Genomic DNA, 20,762 nt, shown 5'->3' with positions numbered 1-20,762 from the left:
AGACAAATGCCTGGTATGGAATGTGCAGTCCAGTAAAGGGGATTTTTTTTTCCTCTAAAGCCTGTTGTCCCTTGACCCCTATGGGAGTTTGAGACCCCTATGCCATTCAGATTTGGGTTTAGAATTTCAAACCTGTTGATTTTTGTTCAGCTAGGAGTCCTTCACACAGGATATGAGTAAACCTGTGTTTTATGTAGCTAACCGTATTATGCTCTTTATGTCTGTGTATGTCTTTCTCAGTTGATTGTAAGCTGCTTTAAGTGAAGCCTGATTATTTCCATCTTTGTTTCCAAAATTCCTTGCACATATTGTAAGCTTTGGTTAGCATGTTACTTGTTGAATATTTGCTCTTTGACCAAAAGAGAAAGTTTACTTTTCTACTTTATTTTTGTGTATTTCAGAAAATCAAAAGAGGAGTATGACCAGGAAGAAGAAAGGAAGAGAAAAAAGCAGGTGCCTATAAAACATACTAATATAATAGAAGTATTTCATTGCTGTTATCCCATAAGTTCACACCTAGGATTTCTCTTAAAGTTTAAGCTTAGGTGAAATGACACAGTTCCTCAGAGTATTCATATTTTCTTGGTGGTTCTGAGCATTTATGCTTTTTTATTCACTTTATAATTCATCCAGTGACCTGCCTTTTAAATTCTCAGTAAAGAATGAGATTATTCACTCCTTAAAAACTTAATACTATTCATATTTGGGGGAATTTTTAATAGAAATTCCCCTTAATTTTATTTGACTTCCCACTTGCCTTGATTCCTTTACTGTTTTGAAACAGCAGCTGCAGTTACTATTGAGGGTCCCCTGTAGACTTTAACGTTGCCAGCTTGAAGCAGAATGACTCAGTTTCACATTTCCTGGTGTACTGTTCTTTCATTAAAAACTGTTTCCCTAAAGTGCCTAATTTTTCCTAAGGAAAAATTAAACACGTATCTGGTTGAGATGAGGGAAGCTAATATTTACTTTTTCCTCCCTCCTTTTCTAGCTGCCTCTCTTTCCACATTTTCCCAAATCTCCCTGAAGGGAGAGGGAAACCTAATATAAACTAATTCTCAGTCACTTGATAGTCATTTTCCTTTTTTTCCCTCAATCACTGTGATTCATGCTTGTATCATTTACTGTCTTTGAAAAAACCTATTTTACTCCAAGGTACCCAGTGAAGAGCAGAAGAGAGATTTTTAGGATTTACAGGGGATTTATTTCTCTTTGACTAACTATGCTTTCAGTAAGTGGAGGTGAAATTCATAGATAATACTTTTTTTTAATATAAAAATATAGAACAGAAACTATTCAAAACTGGTATCAGTAGACAGTAGTATTGGGAATTCCCTGGTGGTCCAGTGATTTGAACTTAGTGCTTTCATTGCTGTGGGCCTAGGTTCCGTCCCTGGTTGGGGAACTAAGATCCTGCAAGCTGCGTGATATGGCCAAAAAAAAAAAAAAAAACAGTCTTAACTTTCTGATTTATAAATAAACTATATCAGGATTCTTGAATAATAATATGTTTTAGGGGCATATGATTTTTTTTTAATGGAAACTTTCAAACACACAAAAGTCGAGCTGATAATTTCAGTCCTCGTGTTTCCATCACTCAGCATACATATATAGAGACTTATGACATAAGTATCCAGTGATTGGATTTTCCTATTTTTATGGAAAAATGAATTATTTTACTTAGTTCTTTCCAAGATTTAAGTGATTTCTTTGGTATAAATGTAGCATCGTATTTTAGAAATGGAAATATATGCATCCCTGAGAGATGTTGTGAATTTAGTTCTAGACTACTACAATAAAGTGAAGATAACAATACAGTAAATCACAAATGTATTTTGGTTTCTAAGCACATATAAAAGTTAGTTTACACTAAATTGTAGTCTTTTAATTGTGCAATGGCATTATGTCTGAAAATTATGTACATATCTTTATTAAAATTGCTAAAAAATGCTGACCATCATCTGATCCTTTGGCGAGTTGTGATTTTTTTGCTGGTGGAAGGTCCTGCCTCTATGCTGATGGCTGCTGACTGACCAGGGTGATGGCTGCTGAAGGTTGGGATGGCTGTGGCAGTTTCTTAAAATAAGACAACAGTGAAGTTTGCTGCATTATTTAACTCTTCCTTTCATGAACAATCTCACTGTAGCATGAAGTGCTGTTTGATGGTATTTTACCCACAGTAGAACTTCTTTCAGCATTGGAGTCAGTCTTCTCAAACCTGGCTGTAACTTTATCAGCTAAATTTGTGTAATGTTCTAAATCCTTTGTTGTCATTTCAACAGAATCTTCCCCGGGAGCAGATTGCCTCAAGCAACCATTTTCTTTGCTTATACATAAGAAGCAACAAGAATCAACTCCCTGACTCCATTAAATTTAACTCCATTAAAATTTTGTCATGAAATTACAGCTATTCAGGCACATCTTCAGGCTCCAGTTCTAATTTTGGTTCTCTTGCTGTTTCTTCCACATCTGCAATTACTTCCTGCACTGAAGTCTTGAACCCCTCTTAAGTCATGTAGAGTCAACTTCTTCCAAACTCCTGTTAATGTTGTTATTTCTACCTCTTCCCATAAATCACAGAGGTTGTTAATGGCATCTAAACTGGTAAATTCTCTCCAGAAGGTTTGCAATTGCCTTTGCGCAGATCCATGAGAGGAATCACTATCTATGGCCTCTGTAGTGTTATGAAATACATTTCTTAAAGAATAAGGCTTGAAAGTTGAAATCACTCCTTGATCCATAAGCTGTGTGTTGTTGCTGTTCAGTTGCTCAGTCGTGTCTGACTCTGCGACCCCATGGACTGCAGCACACCAGGTCTTCCTGTCCTTCACCATCTCCCAGAGCTTGCTCAAACTTACATCCTTTAAGTTGGTGATGCCATCCAACCATCTCATCCTCTTTCATCCCCTTCTCCTTCTGTCTCCAATCTTTCCCAGCATCAGGGTTTTTTCCATTGAGTTGGCTCTTTTCTTCAGGTGGCCAAAGTATTAGAGCTTCAGCTTTGGCATCATGAGCTGTGTAGCAGGCATGAAAACAATTTGAATCTTGTACCTCTTCATCAGAGCTCTTGGATGTCCAGGTGCACTGTCAATGAGTAGTAATATTTTGTATAGAATTTTTTTTCTTTTTTGGAGGAGATGGTCTCAACAGTGGACTTCACATATTCAGTAAACCATGTTGTTAACAGATGTGTTATCATCCAGGCTTTGTTCTTCCACTGATAAAGCACAGGGAGAGTAGATTTACCATAGTTCTTAAGGGCCTTGAGAAATCTGTATGCAGGTCAGGAAGCATCAGTTAGAACGGGGCATGGAACAACAAACTGCTTCCAAATAGGAAAAGGAGTACGTCAAGGCTGTATATTGTCACCATGCTTGTTTAACTTATATGCACAGTACATCATGAGAAACGCTGGGCTAGAAGAAGCACAAGCTGGAATCAAGATCACCGGGAGAAATATCAATCACCTCAGATATGCAGATGACACCACCCTTATGGCAGAAAGTGAAGAAGAACTAAAGAGCCTCTTGATGAAAGTGAAAGAGGAGAGTGAAAAGGTTGGCTTGAAGCTCAACATTCAGAAAACAGAGATCATGGCATCTGGTCCCATCACTTCATGGCAAATAGATGGGGAAACAGTGGAAACAGTGGCTGACTTTATATTTGGGGGCTCCAAAATCACTGCAGATGGTGACTGCAGCCATGAAGTTAAAAGACGCTTACTCCTTGAAAGTTATGACCAACCTAGACAATGTATTAAAAACCAGAGACATTACTTTTTCAACAAAGGTGCGTCTAGTCAAGGCAATGGTTTTTCCCGTGGTCATGTATGGACGTGAGAGTTGGACTATAAAGAAAGCTGAGCGCCGAAGAATTGATGATTTTGAACTGTGGTGTTGGAGAAGACTCTTGAGAGTCCCTTGGACTGCATGGAGATCCAGCCAGTCCATCCTAAAGGAGATCAGTCCTGAGTGTTCATTGGAAGGGCTGATGTTGAAGCTGAAACTCCAATACTTTGGCCACCTGATGCGAAGAGCTGACTCATTTGAAAAGACCCTGATGCTGGGAAAGATTGAAGGCAGGAGAAGAAGGGGACAACAGAGGATGAGGGGTTGGATGTCATCACCGACTCAATGAACATGAGTTTGGATAAACTCCGGGAGTCGGTGATGGACAGAGAGGCCTGGTGTGCTGTGGTCCATGGGGTTGCAAAGAGTCGGACATGACTGAGCAACTGAACTGAACTTAAGGGCCTTATTATGCATTAGCCTCTACTAAGATAGTATGTCCTTTGAAGCTTTTAAGCCGGGCAAGGACTTATCTTCACTTGCTATGAAAGTCATAGGTAGCATCTTCTTCCAGTGGTCGGCTGTTTCATCTACATTAAAAATCTGCTGATAGTGTTGTTGTTGTTTTAATCACTAAGCTGTGTCCGACTCTTTTGCAACCCCTTGGACTGTAGCCCACCAGTTTCCTCTGTCCATGGGATTTCCCAGGCAAGAACACTGGAGTGGTTTGCCATTTCCTTCTCCAGAGGATCTTCCTGATCCAGGGATTGAACCTGTGTCTCTTGCATTGGCCGATAGATTCTTCACCGCTGAGCCACCTTCATTACTTTTGTTAGTGAGATCTTCTGGATAGCTTGCTGCAGCTTCTGCATTAGCACTTGCTGCCTCAACCTGAGGCAGCTTCTTTCCTTCAATCTCATGAACCACCCTCTGCTAGCTTCACACTTTTCTTCTGCAACTTCCTCACCCCTCTCAGCCTTTATGGAGCCTTGCTCTGGATTAAGCTTTGGCTTAAAGGAATGTTGTGGCTGGCTTGTTCTTCTATCCCGACCACTAAGACTTTCTCCATATCAGCAGTAAGGCTGTTTCACTTTCTTATCAGTCGTGTCCACTGGAGTAGCAGTTTTAATTTCCTCAAGAGCTTTCCCTTTGCATTTGCAACTTGGTTAACTGTTTGGTGCAAGAGGCCTAGCCTTTGATCTGTGTTAGCTTTCGACACACCTCCTCACTAAATGTAATCATTTCTAGCTTTTGATTTAAAGTGAGAGACCTGTGACTTTTCCTTTCACTTGAAGTCTTAGAGGCCACTGTAGGGTTATTAATTGGCCTAATTTCAACATTTTTGTGTCTCAAGGAATAGGAAGGTCTGAGGAGAGGGAGAGAAGTAAGGAAACAACCAGTTAATGGAGCAATCAGAACACACACAACTTTCGTCTGTTAAGTTTACTGTCTCATATATAAGGCTGCAATTTGTGGTGCCCCAAAACAGGCACCACCTTCTGGCAGAAAGTGAAGAGGAACTAAAAAGCCTCTTGAGGAAAGTGAAAGAGGAGAGTGAAAGGTTGGCTTGAAGCTCAACATTCAGAAAACAAAGATCATGGCATCTGGTCCCATCACTTCATGGGAAATAGATGGGAAAACAGTGGAAACAGTGTCAGGCTTTATTTTTAGGGGCTCCAAAATCACTGTGGATGCTGATTGCAGCCATGAAATTAAAAGACGCTTACTCCTTAGTAGGAAAGTTATGACCAACCTAGATAGTATATTAAAAAGCAGAGACATTACTTTGCCAACCAAGGTCCGTCTAGTCAAGGCTATGGTTTTTCCAGTGGTCATGTATGGATGTGAGAGTTGGACTGTGAAGAAAGCTGAGTGCCGAAGAATTGGTGCTTTTGAACTGTGGTGTTGGAGAAGACTCTTGAGAGTCCCTTGGACTGCAAGGAGATCCAACCAGTCCATTCTAAAGGAGATCAATCCTGGGTGTTCATTGGAAGGACTGATGCTAAAGCTGAAACTGCAACACTTTGGCCACCTCATGCGACGAGTTGACTCTCTGGAAAAGACTCTGATGCTGGGAGGGATTGGGGGCAGGAGAAGAAGGGGACGACAGAGAATGAGATGGTTGGATGGCATCACCAACTCGATGGACATGAGTTTGAATGAACTCCGGGAGTTGGTGATGGACAGGGAGGCCTGGCGTGCTGTGATTCATGGGGTTGCGAAGAGTTGGACACGACTGAGCAATTGAACTGAACTGAAAACATGCACAATAGTAACATCAAAGGTCACTGATCCTGGTGATATGATAATAAATATGATAATGAAAAAGTTGGATATATTGCAAGAATTGCCAAAATGTGACACAGAGACACAGTGAGCAAATGCTGTTGGAAAATTTGTGCTTATAGACTTGCTTGATGCGGAATTGCCACAAACCTTCAGTTTGTAAAAAAGAAAAAAAACACACCAAAAACACAGTATCTAGTAAAGACAGTAAGTTGAAGTGCAATAAAATTAGGTATGCTGTAAATCAGTTTGTGGCTGCTTCAGGCAATCATGGTACTGCTATTATTATTATTGTATTTTTTAGATTAGGTTAAAGCATCGATTCTGTGGTGCTCAATCTTCTGTAATTTTTGAAACTAATATGTTTGAATCTGTTAAGTAGTGAATTATTCAAAATTAATCTAAAATACTTTCTAAATTGTGTTCTTGATGCCTGAAGGCTAAAACAGAAGAGCCTCCGATGCAGGGCAATGAAACGGCAAAAATGAATAATTCCCAAGGGGATGGTGAGCATTTTGCACACCCAACGTCAGGTAAGGTTGAAGTGTACTGAAATTTCTGAATAATATGAATACTTAAACATTGTAAAGAGTGTGTTGTTTTCTCATACATGCTTCAGCTTCAAAAACCCTGTGAGGGTGTGTTCAGCGGCCATTGGTATTTAATGCTTTTTGTTAATTTAGCTAAAGAGATTGCCTGTAGGAGATATTCAGCTGATAGAGAGGGTGTAGCCCCTAAATTTCTAAGTGAAGCTTGGAACCCAGAGCAGTGAGCAAAATTCCTTGGGGGAGCCCCCGCCTGTCGGCCATGACTGCAGCGTTCAAGGTATGGTCACGTAACATTTGGTACTTTCTTCATTTATCACAATCAGATGATGTGTGGGAGTTAGAAGCTGAACGTGGAAAGATAATATTCACTTATTTTCCTAGTGAATTAAAACACAGTTAGTAAATAAAAGGTATCCAGTTTGTTCAGAAATTTAAACTGTCATTGAAATTAAAATTGAGGAGACTCCTTGTGGGAAATGTTAGTGGATGATCTTGTTCAGTATATGGGAAACCATTTTCAGTATATGTGTTCTGGTTTGTTGTATAAGAAGACAGGTAATTCTGAAGCAGAACTTGAATATGATGATGCATTTAGCTCATTTTTATTTTGAATTTCTACATTTTTTAGATACATGTCATTTTCTCAATTTAAAAGCCCTGTAACTCCATGAGGTAGATACTATGATCCTTAGTTTTATTTTTTTTAACAAGAAATTCAAGGAAGTTTCAGTTTAGTTCAGTTGAGTCACTCAGTCATGTCCGACTCTTTGCGACCCTGTGAATCACAGCACGCCAGGCCTCCCTGTCCATCACCAACTCCTGGAGTTCACTCAAACCCACCTCCATTGAGTTGGTGTTGCCATCCAGCCATCTCATTCTCTGTCGTCCCCTTCTCCTCCTGCCCCCAATCCCTCCCAGCATCAGAGTCTTTTCCAGTGAGTCAACTTGTCGCATGAGGTGGCCAAAGTATTGGAGTTTCAGCTTTAGCATCAGTCCTTCCAATGAACACCCAGGATTGATCTCCTTTAGAATGGACTGGTTGGATCTCCTTGCAGTCCAAGGGACTCTCAAGAGTCTTCTCCAACACCACAGTTCAAAAGCATCAATTCTTCGGTGCTCAACTTTCTTTATAGTCCAAATCTCACATCCATACATGACCACTGGAAAAACCATAGCCTTGACTAGACAGACCTTTGTTGGCAAAGTAATGTCTCTGCTTTTTAATATGATATCTAGGTTGGTCATAACTTTTCTTCCAAGGAGTAAGCGTCTTTTAATTTCATGGCTGCAAGTTTAGTGATGTCTGAAGTAACTGAGCTCTTAAATAATGAGACTGTGACTTCCCTTGGTCTTCTGACTTCAAGTCTTGTGTTTTTCTGCACTTTGCAGAAGTTTTATAATTGAGATAGATACGTTTGATGTTTATCAACTATTTTAAGGAACTGTATTCCTAGTTGATAGAATAATGGGCATGTGAAGCTGAAGCAGGTTTATAAAGTTATCTTGCTTTTTGATTCTTAGCAAATCTAATAATTTCTTTTGTTTGCACGCCCTGAGTAGAATAACCTCATTTGAATTATGTCTGTAAAAGTTCCTGCTTTAGATTTGTTTGAGTGCTTTTAAGATTTGCTGGTCTAAATTTAACTTTTTGTTTTATATAGACCTAAGTACATGTAGGGGCTTCCCTGGTGGCTCAGATGGTAAAGAATCTTCTGCAATGTGGGAGACCTGGGTTTGATCCCTGGGTCAGGAAGATCCCTTGGAGAAGGGAATGGCAACCCATTGCAGTACTCTTGCCTGGAGAATTCCATAGACAGAGGAGCCTGGCGAGCTACAGTCCATGGGGTCGCAGAGAGTCGGACATGACTGAGTGACTAACACACTCAAGTACATGTACATGTTCAAATCTCATGTCTGACATAATTTGAATATATTTGCTTATCAGACTATTAAGCTGTAGAAAACTTAATTTCAAACCATTTGTAACTCAGTTATGCACATTAACAGAGAAACAATGGAAGGTAATTTTAAAAGTAATGACTTTAAGTTTTAAAAACTGTTCTATTTTAAAAAACTGAGTATATCTGATATTCCAGGCAATCCCTTCATACAAAGTGATAGGAGCCCAAGAGAAAGGCCTAACATGGGAGGAATCATAAAGGTGTTTGGCTTCCTGCTTATCCCATTGCCCATATCTTTCCTTGGTTCCTGCTAGAAATGGGTAACTTCTGTTTTTCAGTAGATTCAGGGTTGCCAGTGATCAGATGATCTTTCTTTAAGCTAGCTGGCTTTTCAAATCTCCATTCATAGAAATCAGACAAGCTAAGTATTTTGGCTTCAGGCATTTTTCTCTCTAGGTTCAAGTTAGAATATAAAAGATGTTCATGACAACAAACTGAAGGCAGGAACTGTCCAGAACAAGTACATGAATATATACACTTATGTGCCTGGAATGCACCGCAGCCCACCCCGCACGCCCAGCTCTGTGGTTCAAGTCCATCTCTGCTTAAAGCCACCATCATATGAATGGCATGTTAACTCTGCATATTTTGACCAACTTGTTGAATGAAGCTCATCTTCATTTCTGTTATAGTTAGTCCTGTAGCTTCCTGTGTAGGTTGGTTGGAGTGTAAACGGCAGCCTCATCTCTTCCATGGAAACTTCCCTTTCAGTCCAAGAGCCCGAAGAACTTTTCCTCTAACCTCCTTGGCCCTACAGTCAGTCTGCTCACCCCGTGCTAAACAGTGGTTCTTGGGCAAATTTCTTGCTCATGCAAAGTTCAATTTCTGGTTTTACTGTGCTGGCAAGATTTTTAATCATTTAGAGACATGGATATCATGTTCTCCCATCATGCCTTTAGTTCTTGGCATCATTTTTATGTGAGTCTTTGCTCTCACTTGCTGTCTTTCATAGTCGCTGTATTATTATGAACATGTTTTGTCTTTAAAATCTCTACCTTATAATAAAAAATGGCTCAGAAAAGCAATTACCATTAATCCAGTCTCTTGGCACAGTTACCAAATAATTGGAAGGTGTTGAGTGCTCATGTTATATCTGCTTCCAAATTCTACTTATTTTAAAATCTTTACATTTTCTTAATATTTTAATAGGTTTATAGTTATCTTTAGGAGGTACTTACACATTATTGATACTACTTGTAGCTTTGTATTAATTGTTCTGCAAATATAAGGTCACTTAACAGTGTTTGCCTGCAGCAAAAGTTTGAAAGACAGTTACATAGTAAGGGATTTTAGTGCATTTTATTCAGCAGGTCGTTTTTGACTCTTTGCAATCCCATGGACTGTAGCTCGCCAGGCTCCTCTGTTCATATTTCCCAAGCAGGAATACTGGAATGGGTTGCCATTTCTTTCTCCAGGGGATCTTCCTGAAACAGGGATCAAACCCTGCATCTCCTGTATTGGCAGATGGATTCTTTACCTGGTTTATATGGCAACTTGTATTACATTATACAATAGTTCTAATCTTTAGACAAGAATTATATCTTTTTGTAGCTATAGTACCAAACAGCAGGAGCTTGGTATTTGTCAAAATGCCTATTCATGTGAAACCATAGTTAAAGCTCTTTGAGGCCCGAGACCATGTTTATTTGTTTTCACCCAGTGCCTAGCACAGCAGAGGCACTGAACCATTGCTTGTGAATGAATGAGAGAAAATGCCCAAGTATTATTAACATTAGCTCATTTTGGTAAATCTAGCATAACTTAATATTTCTTATAATATTCTAACTGGTCTCTCTAATTACTGCCAGAAGTTAAAGTGCATTTTGCTAATCAATCAGTCCAACCTTTGACAGGAAAGCTGGAAATGTTGCCTGAAACTTCCTCCCTCCCACAAAAAGGCCTGAAGATTCCTGGCTTCGAACATACAAGCATGGAGGGACCAATAGCAGTAAGTGAAAACATTATTTTTTAAGAACTATGAGCAAATGACAAAGTACTAGAAAGATTGTAAATGGCCAGACACCCAGCTTTTGTTATGGTCTTGGACTCAAGCTTCTAATTTGATCAGTCAGTGGGTATCTGTGCCACTTATTATGCAGTCTTGAATTTAAATAGTTCCTGCTCTCATTTGACCCAGAATTTATCAACACTTCGAACAGAAGAGCTCCGCCAGCGAGAACACTATCTAAAACAGAAGAGAGATAAATTGATGTCCATGAGGAAGGACATGAAGACTAAGCAGAATCAAACTTCGGAGCAGAAAGGAAAACCTGCTGGGGAGGTGGAGGTATATGAAAATTTGCACATCTGTGGGTGGGATTCTCAGCGTATGTGCTCTTGTAGTTGCAGTCATAATAGTCTGTCAGTGTAGTGCTGCTACACTGAGAAAAGTCAGTCTTTTCTCAGCAGTGAAAGGGTTGCTAGGGTTTTGTGAGGTAGAAATGATAGCAATTTTATGATTCTTTACTTGCCCTGAACACTGAAGGGTCAGCTGTTTTACCTAAGCCTTTTGAAATATTTTATCATAGAACAGCATCAGTACCCTAGCCACCACCTCTAAAAGGCTTCCCTAAGAGATTTTTTACAAAGATGAAATTTAGGGAACTCAGCCCACGTGTGGCTTTTTTTCCTTTAGTTCACTGAATGCTTTACTATTTGTTCAAGGCAGTATGCTATGAATTTTAGACAAATGAACCCATCTTCTGCTGTAGCCAATATTTTTTTTTTTTTTTTTTAAGGAAATGACAGAGAAACCAGAAATGACAGCAGAGGAGAAGCAAACATTACTAAAGAGGAGATTGCTTGCAGAGAAACTTAAAGAAGAAGTTATTAATAAGTAAATTTAAGAGCAATTTAGCAAGCAGTTCAAAAGTCCTTAAAAATAAATTATTTAACCCTTAAACTGAACCTGTTTAGTTTCAGAGACTTGTGTTTATAAATGCAAATATAAGCTGATTATTTTTATTAAACTCTTCAGGTGTAGGGCAGTGGGCAGTTACTTATGTGGACGTGTTCAATACAAATTTCTGAATAATATTCTCTTGTGGAGAGAAGGTATAAAAAGCTAAGTGATAGTGCATTCATTCATTTATTCATTGTTTGTGCTAATAAGCATTGTGCTGCATGCTAAGGATACAGTGATCAAGTAGATCGACAGGGTCGCTGCTTTCATGTGGCCAGTGTTAGATGGGAAGAGTGCAGTGTTATAAACAGGATCCTGCAGTCAATGAGAAGGTTAGCATATGGAATTGGAGATAGGTGGGGTACCAATTTGCAAGGCCTGTAGGGAATGTGAGAGTTTTAAAGATTTTATAATGGCAGTGGGAAGTCACAGAAGTTTTAAAGCAGGGAAGTTTCATGATCAAAATGTCCATTTTAAAAAGATGTGTAGTTGCAGTGTGGTGATTGGGTGAGTTGAGTAGGTGTGGGTTAACAGGTATAGGGTAATCAATGTAATGCAAAAGTGGTTCTCTGTGGCAGAATTTAGCATCCTACATTGAGGCAGGAGCAAATAGGACTTCAAAAGTAGATGTGGGGGATGTTCAAAATATTCAGTTACTCTTTTTAGAAAAGCAACATTAAAACAGATAAAGGAACAATTGCTTGAAACTCTTTGAGGGGGAACTCTGCCATGGGTGTACACAGTCTTCTATGTTTGAAGTGATCCTGGGGTGGTGTGTAGTCCATTTCCTATGACACAAAACACAGTTTCTGAAAGGAGAAACCCTCCTTTCAGAAACTGTGTTTTGTGTCATCCATAAGCACCTTCTTTTCTGGTTACAGGCCACTCCCAAGGTTTAATTTATAATTCCATTTTATCTCCTTATATCTATAGTTATAAGCTTTTAAAAAGGGATTCTAACACTTCCCTGGTGGTCCACGGGAAAGACTCCACACTTCCAATGCAGGGGGTGTGGGTCCCATCCCTGGTCAGGGAACTAAGACCCCACACACTCAAAGGCATGGCCCCCCAAAAAAAACACCCAAAACGGGATACCGAAATTACCTTAGTTCCAACCTTCAACATGCAGAGAAAACCCAGCCTTACTTTATATTTGTCACATTTTCTTCACTTACATGGACAAGTGGAAAACTAGTGATTGAAGCACAGAAAATTTATTTCATGAAGCTTTTTATTAAAAATAGGTTTTATATTGCATACATGTTTACAGATAACTATATTAAGAGAACCTCAGGCATACAAATGTGGGCTCTGGCTTGCTTCACTGAGTGAAGATAAAAGATAAAAAATCTTGATCTGCCTGAGGGTAGTCATTTAGGACAGCAGCTAACATATGTCATCTTAAAGTTATTCTTTCAAGCGATATTTTTAAGTCTTGCTCTCATTTCACTGTGGCTGAGCATCTGTACCATGGAAGTGTTTTCCTGTAATTCAAGAAAATATTCACAATTATGCTATAAGAAAAGGTTCCTATGATAATGATGCTTCACGTTTCACCTGTGGCAGTTCTTCAGAAAGAAAAACTTCCTAAGATAAAGATAAAACTTCCTGCTGGAACTCAAACTTACTTTACCAGGAAGAGTCAAGAGTAGAAAGGGAAATGTTTTAAGGCTGGGCTTCTTAGATTCTAAGGGGAAATTTAACAAGAACTAAGAAAAGGGAAGGGGCCTGATAAAACTTGCTTGAAAGAAAATGTTTTCCTGTAGTAACTTTACTGATCTTTGTTTAAGTTATCCTGAGTCACTTGACTGTGACGAGGTGGAATTTCCATTATATGCACCTTTAATGAAAGAGGAGCTACTGCCCCCATGCTGTGATCCTACGGTGCTAGGACTTTAGGACCCAAGGTATACCTTCTCTTAGTATCAGTGATATTTAATGTGAGGTTGGCCTCTGTTTGTTTAGAATTCTTTCATTCAGATTGGTATTATGACACAGTGGTCTATTATAATAAATATCTATGGAAAACATACTGGCTTTAAAAAAAAACTGTAAAATGAACATAACTCAAAATGGAGTTTACTTATATTTACAACAAACCAAACAAAAGCAACGACCATAGAATTACAGGGTCACATTTTAATTCCTGAATTTTACAGGTCAGCATTAATATCACCACATGTATACAAATGGTGTAAAACAAGTACAGTGGTATTTTTAATACAAAATAAACATCTGTTTTATGGAAAAACTATACTTCATATCTACACAACAGCCCATCTTCCAAACAATAGCCAAAATTAAAATTAACTACAAAATCTCCAAAACAGGGGAAGCTGCTTCAGTTTAAGCTATTCCAGGAAAAATGGACCCATAACACATTACAAGGGTGATCTGAAGACTGTAGCTGGAATTACTAATTTTAGTCTTTTTTTCCCCCCCAGTGTATTATAGTTTGGGGGATGTTTTTCTCACTTCAGCATGATCTCAGATCACAGATGAGCAAACTAACATTAAAATATTTAGTTAACTCGCTGTTCTAAAAATAAAACCTCTTAACTGTTTGCCTCAGTTTATTATTTTAAATTCATTTTCGTACATGGAATGTGCTTTTATTCTTAAAAAAAAAAAAAAGCAGCTTTCATATTACACCCTTGTTTATGGAAAAGCTTCAGGTGCTGCATACTGACTGACACTGAAGTAACTCCTTGGACCAAAATGGCCTGTAGATATTAAATGCCACTTAATTCAGCACTATTCTTTGTATGTTAGTCTTTATAAATTACACCTTAAAACTTGCCTGCAGTTGAAAACTTTACTAACGAAGTAGAAAGTGACTTTAAAGTATCTTCCACAAAAGATTGTACTGGTAGGCAGTTGAAAATGTTCTGTTCAATATACTCCCGTTTCTAGAGAAAATCACTTTGGAATACTACTGTACTGATTCTTGGCATCTGTTATCTCTAAAAGTGCTGATTTTAAAGTTACAGTAACAAAACTGTCCATTTTAATCCAGCTTGTTTTCATCAAAATACACACTGAAATTTCCTGATGGAGAAAACTCAACATGTGCTGTAACACAGGGTGTATTTCCCTCCAACTACCAATAAGGCTGAATTTCGGTTAGATCTTCAAAGAAATGGTCCCAACAGCTTAACTTCATTTTTTAATGACAGCTGAATGTTTTCCATAAAAGTTAGAGGCAACTGATTAAAAGAACAACATGGCCAGCACCATTATACAAGTAATGTTATTGGGTTTGCAACTGAAGTTTTATAATTGTTTCTAGATCAGAAACCCCCCTGGAGCAACCCTGCATTAATAATACCTTATCAACTTTATCCCTTCCCTAAACCATCCCCAAACCTGAGAGTTTCCTTGCTGAGAAGCTACCTCCCAGGTTACTAACTTTTTTTTTTGACATCCTGAAGGGCAAATCTCTTAATTACTAGCAAGCGATCAAGTTCCTGGGAAGCCTGTTTTTGTGTTTTTTTACAGAACTAAACTCTCCCAGCTGATATACTGAGTGTCTTTTGCTATTCCTTGTATACTTATAAGTTCAAGTGAGAAAGCTTTCTGATTCAGATTTTCAGCTCATTGAACAGTTGCAGCATTTTTGTTCAACCACATGTTGAGGGGCCCCAGTAAATATTTTATGAGCCAAGACGAGGTCTTTTCCTGGGAGATGTTTCTTCCTCTTCCTCGTCCTCTTCATCATCTGGATAATCCACTAAACCAACCAAACTTCCCTAGTGAAGAATAAAAAAAAATTTTTAACATATGTAACTAAAAGTCATTTTTCTAAACTAATCACATATTATTGTATCTGAAACAGATTATTACTGAGTTTGATAAAGGAACTACTTGATATCTTAGTATGTACAATTGGTGGCATTCTTAAATTACCCTCAACTTTTTTACTTGGCTCAGGATAATCCAGCAGAATTGCACTGTGAAAAATAACTTATCTCCCAAACAGTAGGACTCACAAAGAATCATGACATTTGGAGCTGGAAAGACCTTGGAGGTAAACTAGTTCACTTCTCTAATCTTAAACTAGAGAGGATAGCCAGCCAGTGACAAGGAGTCTCCTTTCAGTCTCTTCCTCATGTATGTATTTCATCACTAAGTACACGTCATTGTTTTTGTTCTGCTTTTGAAAAATACTTTAAAATGGCTGACATAATAAACACATGAAATGGTTTCTAAAAACTAATGACTAAAAAATTGAGGGCTAGCTCTATCCAAAAGAAAAGGATGCAGTATCTCAGGCGTTGGACCTTTCATGAGTAATGGACCCCTTTGAAAATTCTATTAAAGCTCTGGATACTTTACCCAGAAAATTATATGTCCTCAGGTATGCATTAATATGAGCCAATCCCATGAAACTTATACACTACATCTAGTTCAAACCCTTAAGATCTCCATAGGATAAGCAAATACGACAGAAATAAAGTCATATTTCAGACCTAAGTAGCTTCATACCTAAAGAATCCAGGCATCTGGCATTAACACTTTACCAGAATATAATTGAAGCACTGCAATATTTATCAACAAAGGGCTCTGAGCAGCTAGAATCAGTTATCAGAAAGTCTGAACCACATAAAACTTATATAAGTGAGCATCTTTCTGCTTCTTTCTCAGCTTGATAACACACACATCTTAATTTGGATAAGCAAGAAACAGTATGGCTAAATTTAACTTATAAAGCCCTTGGTACAGTGCTTGGTATGTAGTTACTATTTGCTAATTGATATTAGCTACTATTACCATAATTATTATTATCTGTTATTTGGTTTCTAGTTAAACAAGTTGGACAAGTGGAGGTAAGAGGTAGAAGACATAATTACAGTACAAAAGGCACCAGTCTGATAGTCACAGGAATGACAGCAAATGAAAGTTTTAATTATGCTTTTAATCCTATATATCACAAGGTACACACATTTCAGTTCCAAAAGATTAACAATTAAAAATAATTTTTGGTGTAAGATCAATAAATATTCTGTCTGAAACACTCAGCTACACAATTTTTCAATTTTATCTCTATTATCTACACATATACATACCATAAACTCATTATACATTTAAAAATCATGTTTAGCATACAGAAAGAATAAAAATACAAAATAAGAAATATTGGAAGTAAAAGGAACTATAAATCCACAGATGCATACTGTCAAGAATTTGATAGGTTCCAGACTTTTCATATACAACTATAAATGTTGTTTTAAAATAAATATCAGTTTTCAATGTTAGTACACAAAGTTCTATATCATTCTTTTAAACTCTAGTATTCCATGGTACAGATACATCACCAAAGTTAAATTCCTTGTTGGACTGCTTTCCCAGGGATTATACTCTCTAAATGTCAAGGCATTTTTGGAAAAATAATTCAGAGAGGCAAAACTCATTTTTAATGGAGAACAAAGTCAAGAAAGAAGTATTTCAGGAGAATATAGAAATGAGAAGGAAGCAAACTGATTCATCTTAGTCCCAGAAAAGAGTAGAAAGAGTACCAAAATACTAGGGAAAGCAGAGAAGATAGTTAACAGTGGAGTCAGTGAAACAGACAACTGAGTCCTCAATTCTATAATTCATTCCCCTACTGCATGCCCACCCCCACCAGGAGATCTCCCACCAGGAGATTCCAGCTCGCCCACCACCAACAACCGTAAGGAAAAGGAGCCAGAAAGGTTCTGTATTTCAGGACTTTGGACACAGTGAAGGGCAGGCAGGGTAAGATGCCAGGGTGAAAAGGGACAAATAAATTCTTTTAAATAAACACGTTTTAAATGAAATCAGAATGTTTTTTAATACCATATACAAAAATAAACTTGAAATGGATTAAAGACCTAAATGTAAGGCCAAATACTATAAAACTCCTAGATAAAAACAAAGGCAGAATACTCTATGACATTATTTTTTTGGATCAGTTTCCTAAAACAAAGCAAAAATAGACGAATGGGACCTAATTAAACTTAAAAGCTTTTGCAAAGCAAAGATGAAAAGACAACTTATTGAATGGGAGGAAATATTTGTAAATGATATGACCAATAAGGGGTTAAAATCCCAAATTAATAAACTGTTCAAGGCAACATAAAAAAAAAAAACAACCCTATTAAAAATAGGGCAGAAGATCTAAATAGACGCTTCTCCAAAGAAGACATACAGATGGCCAACAGGCACGTGAAAAGATGCTCAATGTTGTTTAATTATTAGAGAAATGCAAATCAAAACTACAACGAGATATTACCTCCTCTGGTCAGAATGGCCATCATCAAAAAAAGTCTACACATAATAAATGCTGGAGAGGGTGTGGAGAAAAAGGAACCTGCTTACGGTATTGGTGGTAATGTAAATTGGTGCATCCACTATGGAGAACAGTATGGAGGGGTTCCTTAAAAAACTAGAATTACCATAGGATACAGAAAGCTCACTCCTGGGCATATATTCTGACCAAACTATAATTCAAAAAGATCCTTGCACCCCAATGTCCAGAGCAGCACAATTTACAATAGGCAAGACATGGAAGCAACCTAAGTATCCATCAGCAGATGACTGGATAAAGAAGATGTGGTATTCATACACAGTGGTATATTAATCAGCTATAAAAAAGAATGAAATAATGCCATTTGCAGCAACATGGATAGACCTAGAGATTATCATATGAAGTGAAATCAGAAAAACAAACATGGTATTGCTTATACATGAAATCTAGAAGAATGATACAAATGAACTTACTTACAAAACAGAAACAGACTCACAGACATAGAAAAGAAAATTATGATTACCAAAGGGGAAAGGGAGGAGGGAGAGGATAAATTAGAGGAGTCTGGGATTAACATATACACAATACTATATGTAAAACAGATAATCAACAAGGACCTACTGTATAGCACAGGGAGTATATTCAATCTTATAATAACCTATAATGGAAAACAATCTAAAAAAGAACTTATCTATCTCTGAATCAGTTTTCTGGACACATGAAAAACAATGATGGTGAAAATGTTTTTAAAGGACCACTGGTGATAAAGAATTTGCCTTCACTTAGAAATGTGGTCAGTTTGTTGAAAAAAGGTTGAGAGACAATATAACTAGTGCTTTACTCTGTGAGCTCCTATCTTGCTTAATATCAAATTTTTGTGACAGTCTTGAGTGACTGAACAATTAACTTGTTTTCTAAAAACAATTGTTATTTTTCTACCTGTTCCCCCAAAAAGTGTAAGATCAAATGTATGTGGCAATCTGCTGTTAGTGTCATAAGGGTGAAATAAGTATTTGTGCTTGCACTTGATTTTGCTTATTCATAAATAAAAAATTATCTGGAAGGATAATAAACTGGAAACTCAGGGAGACAACCCAGCGAATAGAACCATTAAAAAAAATGAGTAAATGGAGAGGAAAATTATAAATATTATAAGATAAATTAACAAGGCACAATATCCAAACAGAAAGCTATAATGAAAGAATATAGTGTCCCCAAACTAAAGGTCATGACTTTTATTTGAGAAAGCCCAAAGTATTTCGTTGTTAAGTTTCAGAACTCAGGGATAAAACCCCAAATGCTTCCAACAAAGAATTAGGAATAAGAATGTCTCTGGATTTCTTGGCAGCAATGTCTTCAAATTTTTGGAAGAAAATTATTTCTAATTTGGTTCCTTCTACATTCAGTTAAACTGTCAATCAAGTATGGGTATACAATAATGACATCTTCCTATGTGCCAGGTCTTATACTTTATCTCTCATGGAATCCTTTTCTCAGGAAACAGAGAGGGTACGCTCCAATAAAATGAAATGGAAAATCAAGAAAGAGAACAGAGACTTGAGATCCAGGAAACAGTCAATGTAAGAAAAAAGAAAGGCAAAGGAAGTATTAGGGTGATGGCAGAGGCAGTCTTAAGACAACAGCTGTGCAGCAAGTCTAGAGAGCAACCAATTCAGGCTGGGACAAGATGGGAGTCTTCAAGAGAGACATCTCCAAGGAAGAGACTGTGGAAACTAACTTGAGTAAGAGGCACATAACTGTTGTAACGAATGAAAAAATGGTGGCAATTAATGTAAAAAAAGAAGTTGCAAAGCAAAATACACTATAGAAAAATAGAGCAGAAAAAAATGAATAAAAATACTTACATTGTTATAGCTATAAGATTATCAAATATTGTTTTAACCAAAAATTGTGATACAGAGAATAATAAGGGTGAGGATGTGGTAAGGAGTGGTAAAATAATATGGCAGTCTTAGCACACTGTTTAGAAATAGAAGAAACAGGTATTTACAGAAGAGATCCAAGCTTTCTCTGTGGAGAGGAAAAGAGGACTGTTTTTTCCCCAATAATTTTAATACTATTTGCCTTTTAAAAGCAAGTACATATGTTACTTTGACTTAAAAAAAAAAAAGAAAAGCTAGTATATATTGAGGTGTGCCAAATAGTGTTCTAAGCTCTTTACATGTATTGAATAATTTAATCTTCACAGGTACTGATTTATTGCTATTTAAAATGAGGAAACTAAAGCCTGGAGAGATTAAACAGCTAAAAAGATGCAGAGTCAAGATCTGAATCCAAACAATATAATATTCTTAATGTAGTGTCACAATATTACACTAAACTGTCCTATCAAAAAAATGAAAACTTAAAAATTCTTGTTCCATAACATAAACTGTGTTTTACAAAACAGAAGAATCCCATTGAAAATGCTATTTCTGTGATATTTAGTCAAGAACCCACCATGATACAAATAATTAAGAAAGATTCTACATTTTTGTAAAAAAAAAAAAAAAATAAACTCAGACTTGTACTTTGTGTTTAAAACAAGTTTGACTTCATTTAGGTTTGTGACTATGGTCTTCTCTTGTCCTTCTACGCTTATACTAAAGTTGTCCTATATTAATGCCTTTTTATTTTTAAGCCACTCCTTTTTGGGGAAAAGGATATTTTACATATAATGATAACATAAAGGAAATAAAAACATTTTATATACAATTTAAACTATTTTACATAAAAAAGGTAATAACCATTGGGAAATACATTTGCTCTGTGAATGACAAAAAGGTTATTAATATTCTTAAAGACTCACTCACTAAAATAACAAACCAATTTTAAAAAAGGCAAGACTATAAAGAGACAAACAGATAAGCAAATCAAAAAGGCTAATATTCAGCTCTACTAGTAAGGAAAGACACAACTGGGGAATGAGATACATATTAACAGTGTTCTGCTACCGAATGAGTCAAGAATCATTATGATGACACTGCCAAAGCGGCAGTGAGCCAGCAC

The 20,762-nt window shown here is 37.3% G+C and overlaps 2 protein-coding genes across 3 annotated transcripts in view; one reads left to right on the top strand and one right to left on the bottom strand.

Moving 5' to 3' along the window:
• The window catches only part of CFAP36 (cilia and flagella associated protein 36), a 41,893-nt gene extending 22,004 nt beyond the window's left edge, over nt 1-19,889 (top strand). Inside the window, exons 6-10 of the mRNA XM_055400263.2 lie at nt 402-453; nt 6,514-6,607; nt 10,437-10,531; nt 10,721-10,870; nt 11,322-19,889. Of these exons, the coding sequence (XP_055256238.2) occupies nt 402-453; nt 6,514-6,607; nt 10,437-10,531; nt 10,721-10,870; nt 11,322-11,423 (493 nt within the window). The 3' untranslated portion in view covers nt 11,424-19,889. The remainder of the gene's footprint in view (nt 1-401; nt 454-6,513; nt 6,608-10,436; nt 10,532-10,720; nt 10,871-11,321) is intronic.
• PPP4R3B (protein phosphatase 4 regulatory subunit 3B) overlaps nt 13,605-20,762 on the bottom strand; it is a 49,729-nt gene continuing 42,571 nt past the window's right edge. For both annotated transcript variants that reach the window (XM_055400260.2, XM_055400259.2), the window contains exon 16: nt 13,605-15,234. In XM_055400260.2, coding sequence (XP_055256235.1) covers nt 15,139-15,234 — 96 coding nt within the window. In that variant the 3' untranslated portion in view covers nt 13,605-15,138. The remainder of the gene's footprint in view (nt 15,235-20,762) is intronic.

Source organism: Moschus berezovskii, chromosome 11 (assembly GCF_049115385.1).
Source record: "Moschus berezovskii isolate FMDL1 chromosome 11, NW_MosBer_1.0, whole genome shotgun sequence".
Lineage (NCBI taxonomy): Eukaryota > Metazoa > Chordata > Mammalia > Artiodactyla > Moschidae > Moschus > Moschus berezovskii.
This window is presented reverse-complemented; position numbering and strand designations above follow the sequence as displayed.